The sequence below is a fragment of the Vanrija albida genome (assembly GCF_041260175.1).
Source record: "Vanrija albida strain AlHP1 chromosome Unknown contig_3, whole genome shotgun sequence".
NCBI lineage: Eukaryota > Fungi > Basidiomycota > Tremellomycetes > Trichosporonales > Trichosporonaceae > Vanrija > Vanrija albida.
The window spans coordinates 2,586,909-2,609,685 of NW_027191422.1; the positions used below are offsets into that span (position 1 = coordinate 2,586,909).

At 64.7% G+C, this 22,777-nt stretch overlaps 9 protein-coding genes across 9 annotated transcripts; 6 read left to right on the top strand and 3 right to left on the bottom strand.

The window, feature by feature from the left end:
- Window positions 1–410: 410 nt before the first annotated feature.
- On the top strand, window positions 411–2,607 carry PPT1 (Palmitoyl-protein thioesterase 1; the record flags this gene model as incomplete). The annotated part of the gene is made up of 6 exons (XM_069352826.1): window positions 411–570; window positions 760–1,199; window positions 1,330–1,642; window positions 1,683–1,967; window positions 2,005–2,264; window positions 2,314–2,607. 6 exons carry the CDS (start codon window positions 411–413, stop codon window positions 2,605–2,607), a joined length of 1,752 nt encoding a protein of 583 aa, XP_069210244.1.
- Window positions 2,608–3,773: 1,166 nt separating this feature from the next.
- On the top strand, window positions 3,774–4,267 carry Q8F55_004307 (uncharacterized protein; the record flags this gene model as incomplete). Its single annotated transcript, XM_069352827.1, has 2 exons — window positions 3,774–3,786; window positions 3,825–4,267. The coding sequence occupies 2 exons, from the start codon at window positions 3,774–3,776 to the stop codon at window positions 4,265–4,267; spliced, it is 456 nt and encodes a 151-aa protein (XP_069210245.1).
- A 1,879-nt stretch (window positions 4,268–6,146) lies between these two features.
- Q8F55_004308 (uncharacterized protein) lies at window positions 6,147–7,251 on the top strand (the record flags this gene model as incomplete). The annotated part of the gene is made up of 3 exons (XM_069352828.1): window positions 6,147–6,430; window positions 6,478–6,698; window positions 6,746–7,251. 3 exons carry the CDS (start codon window positions 6,147–6,149, stop codon window positions 7,249–7,251), a joined length of 1,011 nt encoding a protein of 336 aa, XP_069210246.1.
- A 1,299-nt stretch (window positions 7,252–8,550) lies between these two features.
- Q8F55_004309 (uncharacterized protein) lies at window positions 8,551–9,879 on the top strand (the record flags this gene model as incomplete). Its single annotated transcript, XM_069352829.1, has 4 exons — window positions 8,551–8,900; window positions 9,017–9,237; window positions 9,280–9,671; window positions 9,706–9,879. 4 exons carry the CDS (start codon window positions 8,551–8,553, stop codon window positions 9,877–9,879), a joined length of 1,137 nt encoding a protein of 378 aa, XP_069210247.1.
- A 508-nt stretch (window positions 9,880–10,387) lies between these two features.
- Window positions 10,388–12,918, top strand: Q8F55_004310 (uncharacterized protein; the record flags this gene model as incomplete). Its single annotated transcript, XM_069352830.1, has 12 exons — window positions 10,388–10,458; window positions 10,493–10,510; window positions 10,547–10,630; window positions 10,749–10,875; window positions 10,917–10,961; window positions 11,176–11,484; window positions 11,578–11,671; window positions 11,728–11,816; window positions 11,864–12,206; window positions 12,295–12,439; window positions 12,532–12,674; window positions 12,887–12,918. The coding sequence occupies 12 exons, from the start codon at window positions 10,388–10,390 to the stop codon at window positions 12,916–12,918; spliced, it is 1,500 nt and encodes a 499-aa protein (XP_069210248.1).
- A 1,661-nt stretch (window positions 12,919–14,579) lies between these two features.
- On the top strand, window positions 14,580–16,647 carry Q8F55_004311 (uncharacterized protein; the record flags this gene model as incomplete). The annotated part of the gene is made up of 2 exons (XM_069352831.1): window positions 14,580–14,717; window positions 14,869–16,647. The coding sequence occupies 2 exons, from the start codon at window positions 14,580–14,582 to the stop codon at window positions 16,645–16,647; spliced, it is 1,917 nt and encodes a 638-aa protein (XP_069210249.1).
- A 291-nt stretch (window positions 16,648–16,938) lies between these two features.
- Window positions 16,939–18,108, bottom strand: Q8F55_004312 (uncharacterized protein; the record flags this gene model as incomplete). Its single annotated transcript, XM_069352832.1, has 3 exons — window positions 16,939–17,011; window positions 17,066–17,130; window positions 17,212–18,108. The coding sequence occupies 3 exons, from the start codon at window positions 18,106–18,108 to the stop codon at window positions 16,939–16,941; spliced, it is 1,035 nt and encodes a 344-aa protein (XP_069210250.1).
- A 1,160-nt stretch (window positions 18,109–19,268) lies between these two features.
- On the bottom strand, window positions 19,269–20,211 carry tbp1 (TATA-binding protein (TBP); the record flags this gene model as incomplete). The annotated part of the gene is made up of 5 exons (XM_069352833.1): window positions 19,269–19,288; window positions 19,336–19,477; window positions 19,525–19,797; window positions 19,863–19,950; window positions 20,027–20,211. 5 exons carry the CDS (start codon window positions 20,209–20,211, stop codon window positions 19,269–19,271), a joined length of 708 nt encoding a protein of 235 aa, XP_069210251.1.
- A 1,418-nt stretch (window positions 20,212–21,629) lies between these two features.
- Window positions 21,630–22,634, bottom strand: Q8F55_004314 (uncharacterized protein; the record flags this gene model as incomplete). The annotated part of the gene is made up of 8 exons (XM_069352834.1): window positions 21,630–21,679; window positions 21,719–21,870; window positions 21,911–21,944; window positions 21,985–22,136; window positions 22,193–22,205; window positions 22,258–22,271; window positions 22,336–22,426; window positions 22,562–22,634. The coding sequence occupies 8 exons, from the start codon at window positions 22,632–22,634 to the stop codon at window positions 21,630–21,632; spliced, it is 579 nt and encodes a 192-aa protein (XP_069210252.1).
- Between the last annotated feature and the right edge of the window lie 143 nt (window positions 22,635–22,777).

Below are 22,777 nucleotides of genomic sequence, written 5' to 3' on the forward strand. Positions count from 1 at the left end.
GGACACGGTTCCGAAATGTCATTAGAAAGTTTCCCATCGCACAGTAATCACGTCCAGGTTCAAATCGGCTGGCCGTAGGGTTAATCTCTCTCGCTTGCGCATTTCAAAAGGCCATTACAACCACTACCAAGTCAAGGATCGGCAATAACAATGTGATACTAGAGTGACAGACAAGAATGCAGAGATGCAGAGATACCTCGTCATGAGCGTCCCGACGCAATGCAGAACATGGCTATGCAGGCCTTGCGACCCATGCCGGCTCGACCGGCGTCGCTGAACGTTGTGGAACACGCACCCCGTCCGGCTTGCTTGGCTACTCCCCACACCACCGCCGGTGCCTCGCTACCTCGCTTTTCAACTTTTGCCAGCGACTCGGTCTCGTGTTTGTTCCATTCTCCACACCAACAACAATGACCCAGGACTCGGATCTGCACGCTTCGGTAGCCGCGGCCGTGGGCAAGGCATCGCCCGCGACTTCGAGCTCGTCGGCCGCCTCGCCTCCCCTCGACGACGACATTACGCCCTTCCCTTCCCCCATGCTGTCGGCCCGGTCGCTCGCTGGCCTGTCGCGTGAGTGGCCATCGACGTGGTCGCGTGCCGCTTGCATCGTGTGCGCGCAGGCACGAGTGTGCGAGGGGTGAAGCGAGGTCGTGTGCACACGCAGCAGCCGCCATCCCCTCGCTCGCTCGCCTCGTCTCTTCGGCCGGTAGCACACACACCCACACCTCTGCCCCACTTTCCCCGCTGACCAAAGCACAGTGTCGTCTGATGGAGAGCTCGAGTCGGAAGTTGACGAGACGCGAGAGGTCACAGACGCGGACCGGGCTGCCGCGCTCGAGCTGAAGTCTCTGGCGAACAAGGCGTTTGGCACAAAAGACTTTGCGCGCTCCATCGAGCTCTACACCGAGGCGATTGCTCTCAACCCTCACGACGCAACGTTTTGGAACAACCGGGCCATGTCCAAGGGCAAGATGGAGGAACACGGAGCTGCCATCGCCGACGCCACAAAGGCCATCGAGATCAACCCCGACTACGCCAAGGCTTACTACCGAAGGGGTGTGAGCTCGCTCGCCATTATGCGACCGGGCGACGCTGTCCCCGACTTTAAGAAGGCGCTGGTTATCGAACCCAGCAACCGCGTCATCCGCGAGCAGCTGAACGCCACGGTTAAGCTCGTTCGCAGGATAGAGTTTGAGAAAGTGAGTGGAGCGATTGGCCAGTGGCAACGGCAAGTCGGGCGACCGCGGGACTCCAGGACGCCGCAGGGCCTGAGCGCCGGCGGACAGCCGCCACCCCCAACAGCACTGGCACATGCTCACACATCTCCAGGCGATCAGCGTCGGCGAGACCGAGACGGCGTCCCAGCGCTGCATCACGGCCATCCAGCAGGGAGCGTGCCCGCTGGACCCAGGACGTCCGGACAACACGCCGCTACCTATTATCCCCGATGACCCCGCAGCACGGTACACGCCAACAAAGGAGTTTGTCGAGTCCATGATCCAGTTCTTCAAGGACGGTGGCAAGCTCCCGAAGCGTGTGGTCTGGGAGATTGTTCTTGGCGCCAATGCCGTCGTGTCGGCCGAGTCGAGCTTGGTCGAGGTCACGGTGCCTGAGGGAGTGACCTGCGACATTGTTGGTGACAGTGAGTTAGTCGTCGTCGCGCGACACTGACACGGTCGCAGCCCATGGCCAGTTCTACGACCTGTGCAACCTGCTTTCCATCATCAAGCCGCCGTCCGAGAACCACATGATTGTGTTCAACGGCGACTTTGTGGACCGTGGTTCCTGGTCGGTCGAGGTGGTGCTCACGCTGTTCGCCTACAAGTGGCTGTACCCCAACCGCGTCTTCCTCAACCGTGGCAACCACGAGACGAACGACATGAACAAGGTGTACGGTTTCGAGGGCGAGTGCAAGGCCAAGCACGGCGAAATGACGTACAAGCTGTTCGCCGATGTGTTCACGTCGCGTGAGTGGACCGTGGCTGGGCCTTGCTAACATCCCAGTTCCCCTTGCTACCCTCCTTGAGGCGTCGCAGGCGCCGTCGAACCTCCAGTCGGAGGGCTCGCAGCCTGCCATCCTGTACGAGGGCAAGAAGCGATACTTTGTGGTGCACGGCGGACCTCCTGTCAGCAAGGACGGCGTGCTGCTGGAGGAGGTGGCCAAGATTGACCGCTTCGGCCGCCAGCCAGGCCAGGAGGGATTAATGTGCGAGCTGCTGTGGACCGACCCGCAGGAGCAGGTGGGCCGCGGGCCGTCGAAGCGTGTAAGTAGCGTGGGCGTGGGGGAGCAGGGGCGAGGGCTAAAACTTGCAGGGTGTCGGTCTCGGCTTTGGCCCAGACGTCACACGGCGATGGTGCGAGCTCAACAAGATCACGGCGGTTATCCGCTCGCACGAGGTGCGCCAGGACGGCTACGCGATCGAGCACGACGGATTGTGCATCACGACGTTTAGCTGCCCCAACTACTGTGACTCGACGGGCAACCAGGCGGCGTATGTCAAGATGCAGGCGGACGGGCAGCTGTCGTACCACCAGTTTGCGGCGGTCCCGCACCCCGACATCAAGCCGATGGCGTACAGCTCTGGGTTTAGTGGCATGGGGTTGTAGGGGGGTACAGGAGAAGTAGCATTGAGCAAGGCAGCGCGCCACTAGCATTGTGCATGTTGGTTACATTTGCATGCATTGGTGGGGGTAGGGGTAGCGCGGGAAGGGGGGGGGGGGGGGTCGATGCGAGGCGAGCTCGATGGAGTTCGATACGAGGATGTTGTGCCAGCGCGCCAGCGATGTCTGTCTCGTAAACAATGCTTGTGTGAGCCGCCCGCCGCGGCGGTCACTTGCCACGCGCTGCAGGTGCTGCGCGATTATCAACACACCAATACTGCCCAATGCTCGTGTCGGTCGGCACGCCCGTGGCGTGGCCCTCGGCGTGAGCGTCGTCTCGTCTCGTCTCCGAGGGCCTCGCGTCGTCGGGTGCGACCTGGGCGCGACCTGGGTGCGACCTCGGCTGCATCAGCCAGCGTTGTATCTGGCAGCAGCTGTCACTCCCCGAAATCTTCCGCCCGAGCGCAAGCAAGCCGAGCACCAGCGCAAGCCCAGTGACGGCAGCGGCGTGTTGGGCTCTTGTTTATCTCTCGCGTGGGATGCGTATCCCCAGGCGGCCGGCGGTGCGTGCCTCATCTCAGCTTGCCTCTGGGCCGTGGCCTCAACCCCCCGCTCTGTCATCTGTGTCAACGCTCTTGACATGCATGCAAGGGGCAGCGGCGTGGCGTCGGCGCGAGCTAAAAAAAGGCCCCAGTGCAGGTACGATGCATGCGGGTGTAGAGGGGGGGAGGGGGGGCAAGGGGAGGTGGACAAGGACACGGCCAGGGACGACGCTCGTCTGACTGATTCTGCTTGACCGTCGGTCCGGCGCGCGGGCTGCTGCGTGCCACCGTACGGCTCCAGCCCGCCCCGGGCATCGGTATCGACCCATCGCTCGTTCCTTCGGAAACGGGGGCCGGGGAGCTGGGGGCACTCGGCAGCTTGCTGTGCGCCGGCAGACAAGCGGCCTCGGCGACCCAATTTTGCTGGCGATGCATAAAGACGGCGAGCCGAGCCAAGCCAAGAGCGCCCGCCAACGCCCGCCCAGCCAGCCCCGCCTCGTGATCATCGTCCGAGCCGCCATCATCGTCCCAGCCAGCCTCGCCGTCGTCCCATCCCCATCCTCGCCCAGCTCCCAGGGCGCAGATGCTTCTTCACCGTCCCCTCCTCCTCGCCATCCCCCCATAACCGCGATGTCGCCCATGCGTGAGTCCTCCGCCCCTCGGCACCCCTAACAAACCCAGTCGCAAAGCTGTGGCGGCGCTCGCACGCGCCCGACGACCCGATCATCGCGACGACCATCGACCGGCTGGTTTCGCTTGGCTTCGAGCGCGCCGAGGCGATCGAGACGCTGCACCGCGCCGAGGGCGACGTCCGCCTGCTGGCCGAGCTCATCGTCCACCACAAGCACTATGCCCCCGAGCCGAGCTGTCGCCAGTGCGCGGCCGAGGCCGAGGCCGAGCGCGAGGCCGCCGAGCGTGAGGCCCGCCGCCGCTGCCGCCGCCACCTCGGCCTCGGGCGCAAGCCGTCGCTCCGGCGCAACGTGACCTCGCCGACGTTGGGCGCGCTGGGCAAGAGCCCCGCGGGTGCGAGCACGCGCTCGCAAACCTCGCTGTCGATGTCGGCGCTTGAATCCCCCGTCAAAGGCATCCTCCTCAACCACCCGAGTCCGGAAGCCACGTCGTGAGTGGGGGGTGCGGCGCGGATCTGCTCGCGGCCGCTCGCTTCCAACACGCCAACGCGCTGACTGTCAGCCCGCGCGTCAGCTACTCGCGGTAGCACGAGGCCAAACAAAACACCAGCACGCACACCCGCACTCCACTGTATACTACCATTCATCCCGGGCCTTCATGTCGATTGTTGTCATGTATTTAGCTTTCAAGTGCTCGTGAGGCGGGGTGCGACGCCGGCCGGTTCCCGATTGACATGACGGCGCTGCGCCAAACGCGTCGGCCTCGGCGCGCCTGCATGACGCGCTAGCGGGCCGACGCCAAGCGCGCGATCTCATCAATCTCGCGGGACGGCGGAGGTGTCGGGGAGATCGTCGGTCGGCGCGGTCGTCGGTGCGGTCAGCGCAGCACCCGGCGCCGGCAGCAGCTGACCAGCTGACCAGGCGACCTCAGATCGTCCCGCCGGCCCCGGGGCCGGCGCCAGCCGTGCCCAGGCCGCACCGCCTGATCTCGGTGCCGGCTAGCACCGGCGGCACATTCCACGGCACCTGCCTGGGCGAGCTGGCTAGCGACGCGCGTCGCGGCCCGACGCTCGTGCTCCACTTGCCCGCCCTAGATACTCGCGCAATCGCGATCTGGGAACCGAGTAGCGATACGGCGCGTCATGCGGTGCGGCATTGGCTCGCAGGCTGGCCCTCGGGCGGGTGAGTGATATCGACAACCGCGCGGTCTCGATTGCCCTTGCTTGCCCCTCGGGTCGGGCTCCGAGGCAGCGCCGGCGCCGATCAGGCAGGCACCGTCCACGTACCCGATACACTCCACCTCGGTGCTTGGCGCGCGCGATTTGGGAGCGGGACACCGCCTCGCGCTGCCGCTGGGGATGCAGGGGATGCATGCGGCTGCCTACCTGCCCGCGGCCACGTATCGTGGCGTGCTCGACCGCTCCGGTCCCCCGGGCGTCGTGCGGGACTCGCCCCGGCCTGGGAGCCGGGGTACACTCCGTCCTCTGCGTGGGCGATGGTGCCTCGAACGCACGCACACGCTCACTACTGCCCGCGGTGGGCCTATACACGACGACGCGTGTCGCCGTCGCCATCGCTCGCAGCGAATCGCGGCGCCGTGTCCCCGGCATGCCGGTGGACGGGCGGGGGTGTGGTGTCTCGGCGGGGCGGTGCGTGGCGGAATGCTCGCGGCGCCGATCTGCTCGATCCGTGGCGCCAAGTCAACTACCGGCTGCACTCGGTCCCAGTGGTCGGGTCCGGCGTGGGCTGGTCTCGCCGTTGCGCGCTGGCATGCTGGCATTGCGATCGACCTGCAGTGTGTGCGCTGGCTGGCCGAGGCCGGCACTGTACCCCGGCACCCCCAGGCCTCCCCCGAGCCAAGGCCTCGGGGCGGCGTCGGCCAGAGTCTGAAACGGGCCGCCAAGAGGTTCCCAGCGTTGGCTTGCGCCTCGCTCGTGCATGCAACGGCAGCGAGACTGCCGTGACGCTGCACTGCACTGCATGCATGCATCCTGCTACTGCCGCCTGACGCCGCTGCATGCTGCGAGATGGCCGAGCCAGTCCTACCGGACTGCGACTGCGCAGCCCTGGACACCCCAGTGGGGTCTCATGGGCCGGCCCGCGGCGCGCTGATATCTGCCCGCCCGTCATTGTTTTCGCTGGGCCACATCGTCACTCTTCACTCGACAGATCTCCCAGCGCTGGCAGATCGCGCCAACCGAGCAAACAAGCGAGACCAAGGTCTGGGGGCGACGTGTATGCATGCGGGGGCGGGAGCCTGGCCGAGGCGGTGCGGTGCTGGCCGGCCGGCCGGGGGAGTGATAAAAGCTGCCAGCTGCCACTGTTGTGTCCTCACTACCTCCCACCCCACCCCCCTCCCCTCCCCCACCCCACAATGTCCTTCCTTACCCAGCTCGCACCCCGCGCCAAGGCCGACTTCAACGACCCCAACGACACGGCGTACGGCTACACGCCCTCGCTCGTCACCACCGTCCCCTTCGTGGCCGTCTTCGGCGCCCTCACCATCCTGCACGCCGGCCTCGCCGTGCGCTACCGCTACTGGTCGGCGCTGGGCACCATGGTCACCGGGGGCCTGCTCGAAGTCATCGGCTGGGCCGGGCGCGTGTGGAGCTCGCAGAATCCGCACGCGTTCGACCCGTTCATTATGCAGATTACGTGGTGAGTGGGCTTTGGCGGCGACGCCGGCAGTGTGCTCACGCCCCCAGCCTTATCATCGGCCCCGTCTTCTTCTCGGCGTGGGACTACACCATGCTCGGCGCGTGCATCGCCCGCCTCGGGCCGCAGTTCGCCGTCCTCGGAGCAAAGTGGTACCTCATGGTCTTTATTGTCGCCGACGTCGTCTCGCTCGTGCTCCAGGCCATCGGCGGCGGTGGAGCCTCCGTCGCCGCGCAGGACGGCAAGGACACGTCCAAGAGCACCAACATTAGTGAGCATTCCACCTAGCTCATCGTGGCGCTGCTAACGCACCGTTAGTGGTCGCCGGCATCCTCTTCCAGCTCGCAGCCACGACAATCTTCGCCGTCCTCGCCGCAGACTTCATGTACCGCGTCGTCTTCAACAAGCCGTACGCGTTCCGCGAGCGCCAGATTGCGCGCGCCCACTCGAAAGCGCTGGCCAAGCAGGCCGAGGCCGCCGGCGGCACCGAGCTCATGCCCGCGTCCAACGAGAGCGTCCTGTCCACCGACCCGAAGGACACCGCGCCGGCCGACGGCGCACCGGCCGCGCCAGACGCAGCAGACATCCGCGGCGTGCAGTACCTCCTCGGCGGCGTGGCCGTCGCCACCCTCCTGATCGTCGTGCGCGGCGTCTACCGCTCGATCGAGCTCCTCCAGGGCTGGAACGGCTACATCATCACGCACGAGCCGTACTTTATCTGGCTCGACGGGTTCCCCATGATCCTGTGCATGACGGTGCTGGCCGTGGCCTACCCCGGCTGGCTGCTGAGCCAGACGCACGCGGGGGCGCTGTTCCGTGTTTAGGCGCGGAAGGGAGTCACATCTAGTTTAGAGCTCGGTTCGCGAGTTCAGAGTTCATCTGTAGACCATGTGTAGAGCCACAACGAGGCGAAGACGAAGATAGATCCCAGCAGGTATGCATGCGTCTCGGCGAGCGGGCTGCAGTGCGACGACCACGACGCGCAAGCTACAAAACGTGGGCTCTCGCCCCCGTGCCGCAGCACGGCGTCGCAACACCGCGTCCCCGCCCCGCGCGCGACATTTTTCTTCGACGCGCAGTCCGGGGTGTTCGGCGGTCCAGGGTGCGCCGCTGGCCGCCGGCTTACTCCGCAGCCGCGTCGCAGTCGCAGTCGTAGTCGCACCGTCCACTATCTGCGCTGCGCAGCGGCCATGCTTACACATGCACGCGAATCCAGTCGCCATCTATCAGGAGGGGGATGTTGGGCTGGGTGCACGGCGAATGCCACCTGCCACTGCCACGCGGCATTCCACCCGCCTCGGCCTCGGAGAGTGGCTTGGCACCGTCACAAGCTCTGCACCTGCATAGATCGGATCGACCGGCGAGTCGTCGCCCGCGACAGGCGTCGACACTGGGAGCTCGGCGACCCAGTGGCCTGTCCACTCGTGACGCCGCCAAAACGGCTCTGCGAACGAGTAACGGCAGATACATGACGCCCCGCGACGTCGCGGTCCATGCGGGCCGGCCCAGCGAGCATGCCACCCGCTGCGCACCTCCGCGAGTAAGCCAGCTCGAACCCGCCGCCACCGCCACGCGGAGATGGCGGACGTCCCGTGCCGAGAAGCTGGGCCGCCTCGGCCGCCAAGGCACGCGGCAGGGCGAGGAACATTGCTGGACGCATTTGGACGCATGTGAAACGGTCCAGTGTTCCATTTGCCCCCGCCCACCCGCGGCCAGGGCAATGGAACACCTGCCTCAATGGACAGGCGGCGGCGCGAGCTGCCATGTATACCAGCGAGCCAGCGACACAGGCACGCACTCGCCTCTTTTGCTGCGTCTGGAGGGGCGGGCCGGTGCGGCGTCCATCCCAGCTGCCTGCGCCATGGGCTGCTAGGCCAGCGTGGCTCTGCTGGACGGGCCGGCGCATCCCATGCATTAGCTGCACGCGCTCTGCCGGATCAGTCCAGCCCGCGCGACGCAACTTGCCCAAACGACTACCTTGGCGCCGTGCCGTCCCTCGCGACAGCGTCGCTGGTGGCGGCGGCGGGGGTGTACATAACATGGCGGGGGTTCCCCCGCCGCCCCTCCCCCGACACTACATTGCATTGTCTGCTCTCTTGTCTTGTCAGAGCCAGTTCCCCGCCATGTCCGAATCAGCAGCAGCAGCAGCGGCCGCGACCAGCGCCAGCGCCGCCGCCGCCGGCGGACACCCCACCCCGCCTCCCCCCGGCCAGCCCCCCCGCAACCCAAAGTACGCGCCCCGTCCGCCGTACGGGTACAAGCCGAGCCTCGACTCGACCGTCGTCTTCACCGTCGCCTTTGCCATCCTCACGCTGATCCACGCCGGCGTCGCCATCCGCCACAGGTACTGGGGCGGCCTGGTGGCCCTCACCATGGTCGCTGGCGGCCTGCTCGAGGTCATTGGCTGGGCAGCGCGCCTGTGGAGCCACTTCAACGTGCTCCTCTGGACGCCGTTCATCATGCAGACGACGTGGTGAGTGGGGGCGCCGACGTCGACGCGTCTGTCTTCGCGCAGACATTAGCACGGCGCCAGTGCCTGTGCCACCGGCGCCACTCTAAAACACCTGCTAACTCCCCCCCGCCTTCCAGCCTCATCCTCGGCCCAGTCTTCTTCTCGGCGTGGGACTATGCCATGCTCGCGGCGTGCATCACGCGCTTTGGACCAAAGTACTCGCTCCTCGGGCCAAAGTGGTACCTCATCGTCTTCATCGTCGCCCACGCGGTGAGTCTCATCCTCCAGGCCGTCGGCGGCGGCGGCGCGGCGAAGAACGCAAAGATGCGCCAGAGCACCACGACCAATACGCATATCAGTGAGCCTGCGAGGCTGCCATGTCGTCTTACTCACGCCCCAGTGCTCTCGGGCATCCTGTTCCAGCTCGCAGCGACCACCATCTTCGTCGGCCTCGCCGTCGACTTCATGGTGCGCGTCGTCTTTGACCGGCCGTACGGGTTCAAGACGCGCGCCGAGGCCGAGGGCCACGACCTCGGGTACACAAAGCACAGCCGCAACTACTCGGCCTCGTCACACGGCCACGGGTACAACGCGTACGCGCACGCCGATTTCGACCGCGACTCGATCAAGGAGACGAGCGTCAGCCTCAAGGCTAAGAACGACCCGTGGCTCGGACGCTCGCAGCTGCTCCTTCTGGGCGTCGGCTGGGCCACGCTCATGATCTACGTCCGCGGCATCTACCGCTCCATCGAGCTGGTCCAAGGCTGGGAGGGGTACCTTATCACGCACGAGGTGGGTGTGGCCGCAGGGCAGAGCTGACGCCCAGGTCTACTTTATCTGGCTCGACGGCTTCATCATGGCCCTGTGCATGATGGGCCTGGCCATTGCTCACCCGGGCTGGCTGCTGCCCCCGGCGTCGGGCAACATTCTGCGCGGCGGGCCGGGGGTCGTCGGCGGTGGCGGCGGCAGCTCGACGACGCGGCTGACGACGGCGGCGTAGGGGGCGGAGGGGTCGGTCGGTAGCTAGCTGTATGATATGAATGTGGAGTGGAGTGGACTGGAGTCGGGTGCGAGCTGCAATCGCCCCGCGTCGTTGTTCGCGTTGCACTTTGCCCCGCACGCGCGCAACAATTTCCTCATCATGATCTGCGCAATAAACAGTGGCAATCAAGAAGCAACCGCCGACACTCGCTGACAACTCGCACCTCGGCGCCAAGCATCTCTCCCCCGCCGTCGGCACGGCCCCGCATGCATGGGCGCGATACGAGATGGCGCGGCGTCCGGCCCGAGCGTGCATGCACGCCCGCCGCTACGCCGCGCCGCGTCCACACCCACCCCGCTCCGTGCGTTTCCCGCCGGGCCCATCTCCGCGCGGAACCCGCCGCCGTGGGGCCCTCTTCGCCCCGTGTGGATGCCGCCCCGCCGGCAAGTGCAAGTCGACAATCAGCCCATATATACCTATCCAGGCGCGCAGAGTGCTCTGCTCCATCTCCACACCCACCACCACCATGCCCAAGCCCGAGCTCGAGTTTCTCAACACGGCCGCCGCGCCCGTCCAGCACGTCGGCGAAGAGGAGCAGTGAGTCTGCCGTTGCTGCTGCGCTGACTTTTAGCACCATCCTCGCGAAAGAGTGAGCTCGCGTGCCCGTCCACGACGCTGACAGCAGCCCCAAGACCGGCGACGCGACCATGATCGTGCAGCTCCCCAAGGGGTATGCGCAGGACGACTCGCCCCGGATCCACGATTTCTGGTGCGTACTGAGCGGCGGCTAGGACAGTCGGGATTCGCCCGGCCCGCTGCCCCGCCCGCCCGCTGCCGCCGCCGACGACCGACCGACCGACGGCGGACACTGCTAACCACGCCCACAGGGAAGAAGTCATCCTCCTCGACGGAAGGCTGTACGACCGAAGCCTCGACCAGTGGTTCGGCCCGGGCTACTATGCGTGCCGCCCGCCCGGCATGGTCCACGGGCCGTATGACGCCTGTCCCGAGCGCGTGGGTCGTTGGAGGTGGCGGCGTCGTGGCTGACGCGACAGGGAGCTCGCCAGTTCATCAACATCCGCTACGACCCGGGCTACGAGGTGAGTGTGGCCGTGAGAGTGCGGGTGGGTGCGAGGGCGTGCGAGAGCACGAGTGTGGGAGTTGGCGAATCGTGGACTGGCGGCGCCGAGCACGCCGTCCGTCCCGAACGACCCCCGCCCCAGCCCGCCCACACACCACACAACACAGATTCGTGGGGCCGAGGAATTACCTCTTCCCCATAGCCCGAGGATTCGCGCTGACGCTGCTTCCCAGCCCTCCACGGCGCCTGCACTGCCCGCCATCGCCTCTCTGGGCGCGAAGGCCGACGCTGCCGACGCTACCCACGCCGTCTCGGCCAACGGGACCGTCGTGGCCGGGGATAAAGGAGAGGACGAAGCAGAGGGTGCAGGACTCACCCGCCGCTCGTTTTCAAACACTTCGTCGTCGACCTCGCTCCCTTCGTCTGTATCAGACTCGATCACCACGCCTACCACGCCTGAAGAGCTCGACGCGGCCCCCGTCCTGCAGCAGAGCAAAGACAAGATGGCTATCGAGATCCAGCAGCCAACTGCGCTTGCCACTGTGAGTGTTGTCAGCGGGCTAGCGCCACGCCCGCCGGCGCCGCCCACCTGCGCCGCCCACCTGCACCGCCCACCACGCCTGCTCACACCCCAGCCCGTCCCCCAGTGGCCGTGGCGCCGCCTGATCCGCTTCGTGACCGAGGACGGCCGCGAGGTCCTCGGCGAGCCCGTTGACGGAAACATTGACAGTGGGTTGCGGTCGACGTGTCGCGCTGACGGCCAGTCGGCCTCGCTGTGGCCAAAGGAGTTAGGCTCCAGGCAGAGATCCTCGACGCAAAGTCGCCATGGGACCTTGACGCCCGCCGCAGCGGTGAAATCGCCGTGGTCAAGCAGGTAAAGCAAAAACCGCCACGTGCGCGCGCCCCTGCTCACACGACCAGCTCCTCTCGCCCCTCACGGCCGAGCAGGTCGGCACTATCCGCGCCACTGGACTCAACTACACCGACCACGCGCTCGAGCTTGGCCTCGCGCTGCCGTCGGTACCCGCGCTCTTCTTCAAGCCCGCGGCCGCGCTTGCCAACCCCGGTGACGAGATCCCAGTCCCGATCATGGCCCAGGACGACGAGATGGATTACGAGGTCGAGCTCGCAATTGTTATTGGCAGGTCGGCACGGAATGTGACGGCCAAGAACGCCCTTGACTACGTCCTCGGCTGGACGTGCGCCAACGATCTGACGGCGCGCAAGCTCCAGGAGCAGTCGACCCAGTGGGGTTTCTGCAAGGGTGAGCAGAGCGAGTTCGGGACCGTTCCCGACCGCAAGCCCAACCGGCCACCGTATCTGACAAGAGCATCGGCTGACCCCACCGCCAGGTTTCGACAAGTTCTGCCCGCTCGGCCCGTGTATCGTCTCGACCACGGCTTTGCCCGACCCGCGCGACGTCTCGCTTCACACATACCTCAACGGGGAGGAGGTGCAGTCGGGAAGCGCCAAGAAGATGATCTGGCACGTCTCAGAGTGAGTCTGGTTACCGGTGCCCTTCGCTGGCGGGGTTTAAGCTTTGGCGATCGCCATCTCCGATCCGAGTGCCCACTGACACGTTTGCGCAGAATCGTCGAGTATGTGTCCAGAGGCACAACGCTGCAGCCTGGAACTGTCATCCTCACCGGAACTCCTCCGGGAATCGGCCATTCCCGCGGGCTGTGGCTGCGCGACGGCGATGAAGTGCGCTGCTCCATCTCTGGTGGCATCGGTGAGTGGTAGATGGTTGGGGCGGTTGGGTTGGTTGGGGCGGTCGGGTCGGCCGCTGCGCTTGTCGGACTTGGCGATGGGCTCGTCGTGGGCTGTCGCTCTCGCACTAGCGCACCGTGCTGCTGCGAGCGCATGGCCGGCGAGCCGATGCCCCCGATGCCCCGATGCCCGACGCCCCAAGGTTTCTCCATGCCACGGGCTAACAGTGCGCAGGTACGCTCGTCAACAAGGTCGTGTACGAGTAAGAGATGTTGTTGTACGAGTCTGTGGCGGTCGTCGAAGCGCTCGTCGTGGTGTGGGTTCCAGAACTCGGCTCGACGCGCAGCCAGGCGCCAACGTTCCTACGTTTATCTGAGCTATCCATTGGCTGCATTCCGGTGACTGGTGACTGACTGGGTTTGAGGAAGGATGCATACTTGTGGTAGTAATGTGGCCTGGCCGATTGGTTGCGACAGCATTCCGAGGCCGAGTATAGCTCGGCAGCGAGCCGAACATTGCGGGCAGAGCGCCTCCGCGGCCGGCTCGATCGGCACTGCTGCGCGGAACAGGGCGCGGCCAGGGGTGTGTGTCGGCCAACATGACATGTGAGGCTGGCAGCTCATTGCTCAATGCTCGCCGTCTCGCTGTCTCGCTTCTGCTCAACCTTTGTTGCACGCGTTTCTGGAATGGGATGAATGCGGAATGGATACGACTCGCCCACGTTCAACTTTGAAAACAGGGCGGCTGTTGATGACGTAGCCTATATTTAGACTATAACACGATTAGGTTCCGCTATTTAATTTTTTTCGCGTCACCCAGGTGCGGCAGGCGCGGGGCGGGCGGGGGCGGGCAGCCAGGCGGGTGCGGCCGGCGGGCGGGCGGGCGGGCGGCTGGCTGGCAGCCGATGAGTGGCCGATTGGCTCTCTATTCCCATCCCCACTCCACAGCCGTCCGAGGCGACGCAGTTATGCGCGCACCCCGCTGGCTGAGCAAAGGTACAGTGCCACAAACGTGTCTGGCAGCGCGTCGAATCCCCAAACAGTGGGCAAAACGTGCAAGGCTTGTGCACGTTGATCAACAACAACAACAATGACAGCAGCACCTCGCCCAACACCCAGTCCATCTCGGTGTCTTGTCACAATTAAACTGCTCACACGACCAGGTTAGTGCCCGGCATGCTGGTCGTGTGAGGCCGATCCGCCCTCGAGTGGCTTGGAATATCGTGACAAGTCTGGATGAAGTTCTTGGCCAGCTCGTAAATACGTGCAGCGCACTGACATCGAGTTCTTGGCATGCATCGAGGCGCGCGGTTCAAGCGGGGAGGCGCGGTTCAAGGACGGCCAGGCAGTCGCGGGGACGCAGGCAGTCATGCCTCGCGTTCCTGGACCCAGGGCAGCCAGCACAAACCTCACAAACGTGTGGGCTAATCGTCCAATCGCGTCGCGTTCGGCATCCGCCTCCATCAAAATCGTCGTCCATCGCTTGTAATCTGCAGCCCTCTCCTAGCGGCAGGCAGGCGGCCGGCCAGTCGGCCAGGCGCAGAGCAGAGGCGTCGAGGCGTCGAGGCGTCGAGGCGTCGAGAGCAGGGCCAGGCAGCAGCACCAGGCAGGCAGCCTATGCAGCCAGGGCACAAGGCATGCTCGTCGTAGGTCACACGAGAGTCCGAGGGGGAGGGGGCTAAATCTGCGCGCAGCCAAGCGGCTCCAGGATGAGTAGTTGCCGGAAAAAGTGTGCGTACAGGCCCACGCCTGCCTCTGCTGGTCGCAGACTCTTAAGGACGCGAGGTCGAGGCCGATTCTCTCCCTCATCATCACGACTTGTGCGACGCGCACTCTTAGAGACAGAGACCCACTCGTTTGGTTGTTCTTGTTCCTCTCAGTCGTAGCCCCCCTAGCCACTCCCCTCTGCCACACTACCTCTATCAAACATGTCCTTCCCCGTCGACCTCCGCGACTCGGACAGGCTGCCCGATGCCGGCCCCCGCGACATCGACTTCCACACCGAGCACCCGCTCTTCAACGACCTGTGCCCCCAGGACTCGTACACCGCCGACGGTACCTACTGGGTGAGTCGTTGTGGCTACCAGGGTCAGAGGCTGCACAAGTCGACAGAACGAGGTGCTCGCGGCCTGTGCCCGCTAGTGCCTCTGACTGTGGCTTGTGCCTCTCTCTACCCCCACCCACCCCCATCCCCCAGCCCCAACTAACCCTCCCCAGGCCGACCTCCCATGGGGCGAGCGCCAGAAGTGGGTCAACGCCCAGTCCAACGCCGAGACCCTTCGCGAGCTCAAGGTCATCGGCTCCATGTTCAAGGAGGACCCCCTCTCGCCCCTGCGCGCCTACTGCAGCCGCTACGTCGTGACCGGCTTCGGCATGTTCACCGAGGGCTACACCATCTTCTCGATCGGTAACCTCTCGTCCCTCTACTCGTCCATCTGGCCCGAGTGCTGGTCCAAGCACACGGTGTGCGACAAGAACTGGGTCGCCGGTGTGTCGTACATCCAGATTGTTGGTATCATCTGCGGTCAGATCGGTGTCGGTATCGAGGGTGACTGGATCGGTCGCCGTGTCGGTCTCGTCCAGGACGCGCTCGTCATGACCCTCGGTCTCGTCATGCTCACCGCGTCGTGGGGCACCACCCTCAACGGTTGGGTCATCTGCTACGCCTGGTCTCAGTTTGTCTACACGCTCGGTGTTGGTGGCGAGTACCCCATGACCTCGACGACTGCCCTCGAGCACAAGCCCGCCTCGGGATCCTCGCAGACCGACGACAAGCTCCACCGTGGACGCAACGTCGTCCTCGCCTTCCTCATGCAGGGCTGGGGCCAGCTCCTCAACCAGGGTCTCCTCATCATCATGCTCCTCATCTTCCACGGCGGCTCGACTCCCCCCTACTCGAAGAAGACGGGCCAGTGGGTCTTCCGTCTGTCGTTCGCCTTCATGATCCCCTTCACCCTCTGGATGGCCTACCACCGTTACTACAAGCAGGTCTACTCGTCGACTGCCCTGGCCCGCTCCAAGAAGAACGCCCGCGTCAACCAGTCGGGCTACGACATGGCCTCGCTCAAGCTCGTTTCGACCCACTTTGGTGGCCGTCTCTTCGGCACTTGCATGAACTGGCTCCTCGCCGACTTCCTCTTCTACGGTGCCAAGCTCTTCGCCTCGACCTTCATCAAGGTCATCTCGCCCCACTCGACCGGTATCATGTCGGGCTGGCTCTGGAACCTGCTCAACGTCGGTGTCTCGCTCTGCGGCTACTACCTCGCCGCCTTCCTCGTCGACCACAAGTTCTACGGCCGCAAGCGCATGCAGTGGATCGGCTTCCTCGTCATGGGTATCCTCTACCTCCTCCCCGCCATCTGGTACAACCAGCTCAAGTCGATCCACCACATCAAGGGCTTCCAGACCATCTACTTCCTCGCTTCCTTCTTCCAGCAGTTTGGCCCCAACTGCACCACCTTCCTCCTCGCCGCCGAAATCTACCCCGTCTCGGTCCGTGCCACCGCCCACGGTCTCTCGGCCGCCTCGGGCAAGATTGGTGCTCTTATCCCCGCCGTCATCTACAACTACATTGACGACCACACCAAGTTCTGGGTCGTCTGCTGGTTCGGCTTTGCCGGCTGGATCGTCACCCTCCTCTTCACCCCCGACGTCACCGGCCTCGACCTCCGCGAGCAGGACCGCTACTGGGCCTTTGTCCGCGAGGGCCGCGCCGGCGACTACCACGGCATTGCCGTTCACCCCCGTCACCTTTCGTGGTTTGAGCGCTTCATCCTCAAGCGTCATCTTGCCTACGACCCCGAGCTTGACCGCCAGCAGCGTGTCAAGGAGCTCCGTGTCATGTGGGAGGCCCGCCAGGCCGCTGCCACCAAGGAGCAGACTGGTGTCGACGCCATCCCCGCCCACGAGGACGACGAGCTTTCGTCGACCGCCCACTCGTTCTTCGAGCGCGAGATCCAGACGCAGGAGAAGCGTGTTGGCCTCCGCCCCGAGTAACTCAGTATAGACCCGCTTTATAGAGCATCACATCTTCCCGGACATAATAGGGCCGTTGACATACGGCCACGGTCATGCATTGTTTAGACTAGCAAGGGTAGCGGGGGTGCAGGGGCAGGGGCAGATGATGAGTAGAGTCGAGCACACACCGGAGTCGGGCACACGCCGGATTCGAGCGCACGCCGGAGTTGAGCACACGCTACGCCCATTCGCCACATCCACAGCGCCACACCCACAGCACCAGACATTCCGCGACCCAAAATACATTGCACTGGTAAACAAAGCGACGATCTAGGGACCCGGGGCAGCGGCCTCTTCGGGGTTGGCGTTGCGCCAGTCGAGCGCCTTGACGATGGTGTAGAGGCTGGGCGAGGGGAGGCGGTTAGTCATGGCCCCGCGGGGAGTTGGCGCTACTCACGTGGTGAGGATGGGGACGGGGACGCCGAGGCGCTGCCCCTCGCGGACCGGCGTGCCGAGGATGACCTGGGCGTGGGTGTGAGCTGGCGTTGGGTTGAGGCGCGACGCTGACCCCCCGCTCGGCCTGCGGCCTCGCGCGGCACTCACCTCCACCTCCATCGGCCGCCCAGCCTCATTGTCAAACATCATGCTGCTCGGCAGGCCGGCGCCCCCGACCGCCTGGCACTGCTTGAGCAAGTCCTCCTCAGTCCCCTCGGGTACCGTGAGCCCCTTTGCCCGCGCCACAGCGACGACCTCGCGCATGAGGTCGAGCGCGAAGGCTGCCGCGCCGGGGCTGCTGCCAAAGATGTGGTTCGTGCGCAGGCGGGTCACGCTCGTCAGGCTGTTCCACGCGCAGTTCCAGACCACCTTGATCCAGCGCGCGGACTGGATATCGTCGACGACGTCGCAGTCGCCCCCGCCGGCCTTGAGCAGCGCGACGAGACGGTCGAGGCGCGCGCGCTCCTCGGCCGCCGGGAGCCCGGGGGCCGGGTCGACGCCGATCGTGAGCGACTCGCGCGCAAACTGCTGCACGCGGGGCACGCCGGCGTCGCTGGGGGGCAGGACTTTGGCGCCGGTCCACACGACGGCGCTGATGATCGTCGTGCTCGGGAACGCGGCGTGCAGTGGCGCCTCGGCGCCCACCCCGTTCTGGAGGAGCACGATGGCCGTCCGGCCAGGTGTCACGACGGGCGCGAGGGTTTCCGCGAGGCTCGGCTTGGCATCCAGCAGCGCCTTGTTCGCGCACAGCACGAAGTCGAACACCTTGCCGCTGGCCGCGGCCTCGGACGTGTCGCGGTACACGCCGTCGAAAGTTATGTGGTGGCTGCCGAACTTTTCAGACTCGAGCCCGAAGCCGTGCTCCTTGACGGCGGCGTAGTTGCTCCGCGCGACGACGGACACGTCGGCGGCCCCAGAGCGCGCGAGGATGGACGCGTACACGCCACCGATGGAGCCGAGGCCGAAGAGGAGGGCGTTGGGTTTGGGCGAGGCGGATGTGGTCATGGTGCGGGAGTTATGTGCGAGGGAGACTCGGGCAGAAGGCGCAGAGGTGCAAGTGGAGACGCAGGTAGATGTAGCAGCGAGCAACCGACGTGCTGGTGTCAGCGCTGCTGTCGCCGGTCCGGCTGCCGTGGCCCCAGAGTAGCCGCGAGATGCCGCTCGGGTATGAGCGACGGTGCCGAGGCGGGTTGGCAAGCGCGCGAGCATAAGCAGCACACGCAGCGTACGGCGAATGCGAGGCAGGGACGGGTCGTGACGGCAAGTCGCGGTCACGGGGTGTGCGTGGTGGACGTGTGCAGCTGCGTCGCTGTTATGTAGCGCGTCGATGGACGGTGTCGATGGTGGTGCTTGCTGGCTGGCTCTGTACCGGCTCGCTTGTCACTCGCCGCCTGTCACTGCCCGGCCCAGCGGCCCGGCCGAGATCTCGTCCGCCAGGTCGTGCTGGTGGCATGCCGCACAATCTGCGGCTGTTGACACGGCTGGAGCTTGCACCCCGCGCTGGAACATGCATGCGCGGGTTGTGCGCGGGATGCGCGCGGCGGCTCGGTGGCAGGGCGGGCGGGATAGCGCGCCGCGCCTGCTTGACGGGGTGGTCGCGCCGACACCCTCGGCACCGCGGCATGCCGGCCACCAGGATATCCATTGCGTCGCGAGAGCAAGACTGTGCCAAGGCCGCCGGCACGCCGCAGCACGTCGATACTACTTCAGCTTGCCAGCACACTGTCACCACGCATCACCCACCCCACCCCCCCTTCGCACTGGCCCTTCGGGCCAGTGCTCACGACCTTTGATAATTTGCATGACATGAAACAACGAGCCGCTAACGAAACTCGACCCGGCTCGCCGAGCTCGCCGGTGTGCGTAAAACTACAGGGGAGGGGAGGTGTCCACGAGGAGATGGCGAGATAACACATGGATGAGGGGAGAGGGTGGAGGGTGACGGCGACAGTGACGTCTTCACAGTGGCGTGGCGCAGCGGCGTGCGGCGCGCAGTTTCAATGTCGGCAACCAAAGACGAGACGAGACGATAACGGCCAGGGCGGGCTCGCTCCAGGGCCCGGAGACGCGACCCAGAGACGCGACAATGCAGATGATTGGTATAAGTGCGGTGGTAGTGTACGATGGTGGTGTGGGGGTTCTTGGGGGTGGCATTGCGATGCCGTCTACGATTCCTTGCGGAATTCTGAGGCGTAAGCGCGGCCCCGGGCCCCCGTGCCCCGCGCAACTCACCAACCAACACAGAGTAGATCTGGTTAAAGGCCATGTAGATCTCCTCGCGCACCTTGGCGCCGGTGAGGACAATCTTGCCCGAGACGAAGATGAGCAGCACGACCTTGGGCTTGATCATGCGGTAGATGAGACCGGGGAAGAGCTGCCGGGTCAGCTGCAGGCTACCATCACCACCGCCAGCACACTCACCTCTGGCTCGTAACTGCTGAAAGCACCGTGGCTGAACGCCAGACCCTCAAGACGAATAGGGAACTTGACGTCACAAGACCCGACAATGTTCTGGATCTTGAACTCGGCAAACTTGGCGTCAAAGCCCAGCTTTTGGATGATACGCGCGTACTTGCGCGACGCCAGACGCGAGTCGTCCTCCGACTTGGCACCGGTCACGACCATCTTGCCCGACGCGAAGATCAGAGCCGTCGTCTTGGGGTCACGGATACGCATGACGACGGCCGCGAAACGCTGGGCAAGTTAGTACCTCTCGCCATGACGTGCACCGCCGCCCCCATGCCTGCAGCCCTACCCACCTTCGGGTTGTACTCGGCGTTGCGCGCGTGCAGCGCAATCGTCTTGAGGTCGAGACGGCACTCGAGGTTGACAGTCGCGACAATGTTCCTGTACACACACACGCGCACACACACACACACCCGGTCAACGACTGTCCAACAACAATCATGGCGTCAATACCCACTGGAGCACGGGAACAAGGCCCTGCACAGCCGTAATCTCGGGCACGCTCGCTGGCGGGCGGATGGGGGGCGCGCCCGTCTTGCCGTACTGCTCATCCTTGCCGTCCTTGTTGTCGGTGCTGCTCGTCGCGACCGCGTTCTTGTCGGTCGTCGACGACGACGACGCGGTGGGGATCGCGAGGGACATGGTGCGGGGTCGGTACAGGGGGTCGGCGAGAGTGGATGGGGGCCAGCGACGGTGCGTGGTTCGAGTCGGTCTGCGCCGGTGGCGAGCCAGTGGTTTGTTGGGTTTTCAGGGGCGGCCGGCTCTTTCAACGGCAGTGTTTCGCGCGTTGAGTGACGTCTGGGCAGCTGCCGGTGCTTGCGGGGGACGCGGGGAGAGGGGATGCACGATGTCTAGGTGGTTTTCCAGGCGGATGGGCCGTCCTGTGGGTGTGTTGGTTGATGAGAAATCGAGTGGTGGTGGTGAGTAGGGGGTGTTGGCCGACCAACGGCGGCGGGCGGTGGGAGGGGGGAAAGAAGAGCCTGGCCCCTTTTATATATATACTCCCGGCTTGTGGCGCACCAGTGGTCAAGTGGGGGAAAAACGTCGGCCCTCTTGTTTGCGTGATTCACACTGCATGTGCAAGCACTGCTGCAGTCAGGCGATCACTGAAACATGCATCCAAGCAGGTGGTGGTCTACATGGCTCCTGCACCCTCAACAACTCTTATCGCGACGCTGAGGCGACGTAAACCGCCATGGAGCTGAGCTCTAAGGCAGCCACAAGCCTCAGAGCCATGTTCAGGCCGAGGGTTAGTCGGCGAAGTGGGTGGCGAGAGCACAAGCAACGGGTGGCGACAGTCACAGGGGCATGGTGACTGCTACGGCGTGGTGCGAGACGGCGGCTGGCGCCAGCTGGACCGAGTACAATAGCAGCTCTCGACTGTCGCGTGCACGAACAACACTTGCACACGACCAACCCAGGTGTGGACAACATGCTCAAGCAGGGTGCAGCGGGCAGCCAGACTAGGCCCTGTTCGAGCCGATGCGCCCATGGAGACGCTGTGTCCCTTGGTGATGCACCTCAGACGTCTGAGACCAGGTTTCTTGACGCAAACCATCCAACGGTCGTTCGCATCGTCAGAACAGTGGCGTGCATTGGGTGCACCTGGTTGAGTGCACTTCAGCTTACTCAAGGGACTAGATGTGATGCTTGATCGTTCGAGATCATTACGGGAACTAGGGCTCTAGGCTTGCCTGGCCGAAAGCGATGACGTCTCTACCTCCGAGAGACGCCGATAAGTTCTCGTGGTTGATGCCTCGATCACAATCACGACTGAGATATCTGGGAGAGTGAGGTGCCGAGATGACTACCACGACGACAGTCCTGTTGCGATGCAGCCGCCAACTGAAAGGCCGACCGTTGACGTGCACCTAACGAAGCTGAATGTGCCGATTTACTGAACAGGTGGCCACCCTCGCTCTCCCCGTCCTCAACTCTCCCCACCCACCAAAGGGAACAATGCATACTGGTACATTAACACAGCTCCGTCACCACGCATGTAGACTCACTCGTCTCATCTACAATTGGGCAGTCTGTGTGCGTATGTCTGGTATCGTGCGTTAGTCGCTGTCGGAAGCGACGTCGTTGGGGTCGATAATGTCGTCGTCCTCTGGTTGGTGTTAGCCGGATTCACGACAGTCTCACGCACCGTCCACAACATCTCCGCTCGACGCCACCATGGTCTCGGCCAGCACACGGCGGAGCATGGAGCGGATCTTCTCGTCGTCCGACTCGGGGTCGGCGTTCTCGCTGAAGGGGGGAAGAGCGTCACCTGGGCGCTGTCCGTGGCGGTTCTTCACCCTGCGGCGTTAGTTCTAATCGCAGAAGACCGGTGACGCACAATTGATCGGCGCCGGCCTCAAGCAGCGAGCCAACTGTGCAGGTTAGAAGCCGCGCGCATCCTGACCCCCGTACCAATGTACAGCCGCGCTGCTGGGTGCTCCTCGTACCGCTGCCTGATGGCAATGTGGAGGGGTGTGTCCCCCTGCAGACGGTTGCGGAGGTCGAGGTGAATGCTGTCATGCTCGAGGAGGTGCTCGAGAACGTCGGTCGAGCCGTGGATCACGCTAAAGGCAGTGTCAGCACCGCCGCACCGCACAGGCTCCCCAACGGGACGACGTACGCGTAATGCAATGCTGGGAGAGTCAGCCCACGCTCAGCCTGCGGCGGGGGAGCCACCACACTCACCAGTGTTGCCCAGTCTGTTCAACAGCAGAAAGGAGGCCTGGGTGAGCCGTGCACCGAAGCCAAAGACTCGTCACCTACCCGTCGGCGTAGTTGACGTCCTCGAGCTGGTTGAGCGCCGAGACCAGGAGCTCCTCGTTGTCCGTCTTGGCGGCGGCGAGGAGCTGCTCGTCTGGGGGCTGTCAGCAGGTGTATTGGATGCGTTGTGTGCGGTGTCGCGCGCGCACTCGGCGCTCCTCCGACATGTCCGAGCCGATCGAGCGACCACACGAGGGAAGACGTGGCCTTAGTCCCAAGCAGCACTTACTGGCCGATGCGCCGTCCGCGCTCTCATCGTTGGGTGGTGGGGGTGGTGCTGAGCGGGATGGAGCCGTGGTCATTGTAGTGTGATTGTGATTTGGGTGATCTGAGGAGGATGAAAGCGAGTTGTTGTCTAGTCGCAAGCATTGTTGGCGGTGACGATGTCGTGTCTCTCTCTGCCAGGGCGGGGCTGGCGTGGGCCGCACAGCCGTCCATCACTCAA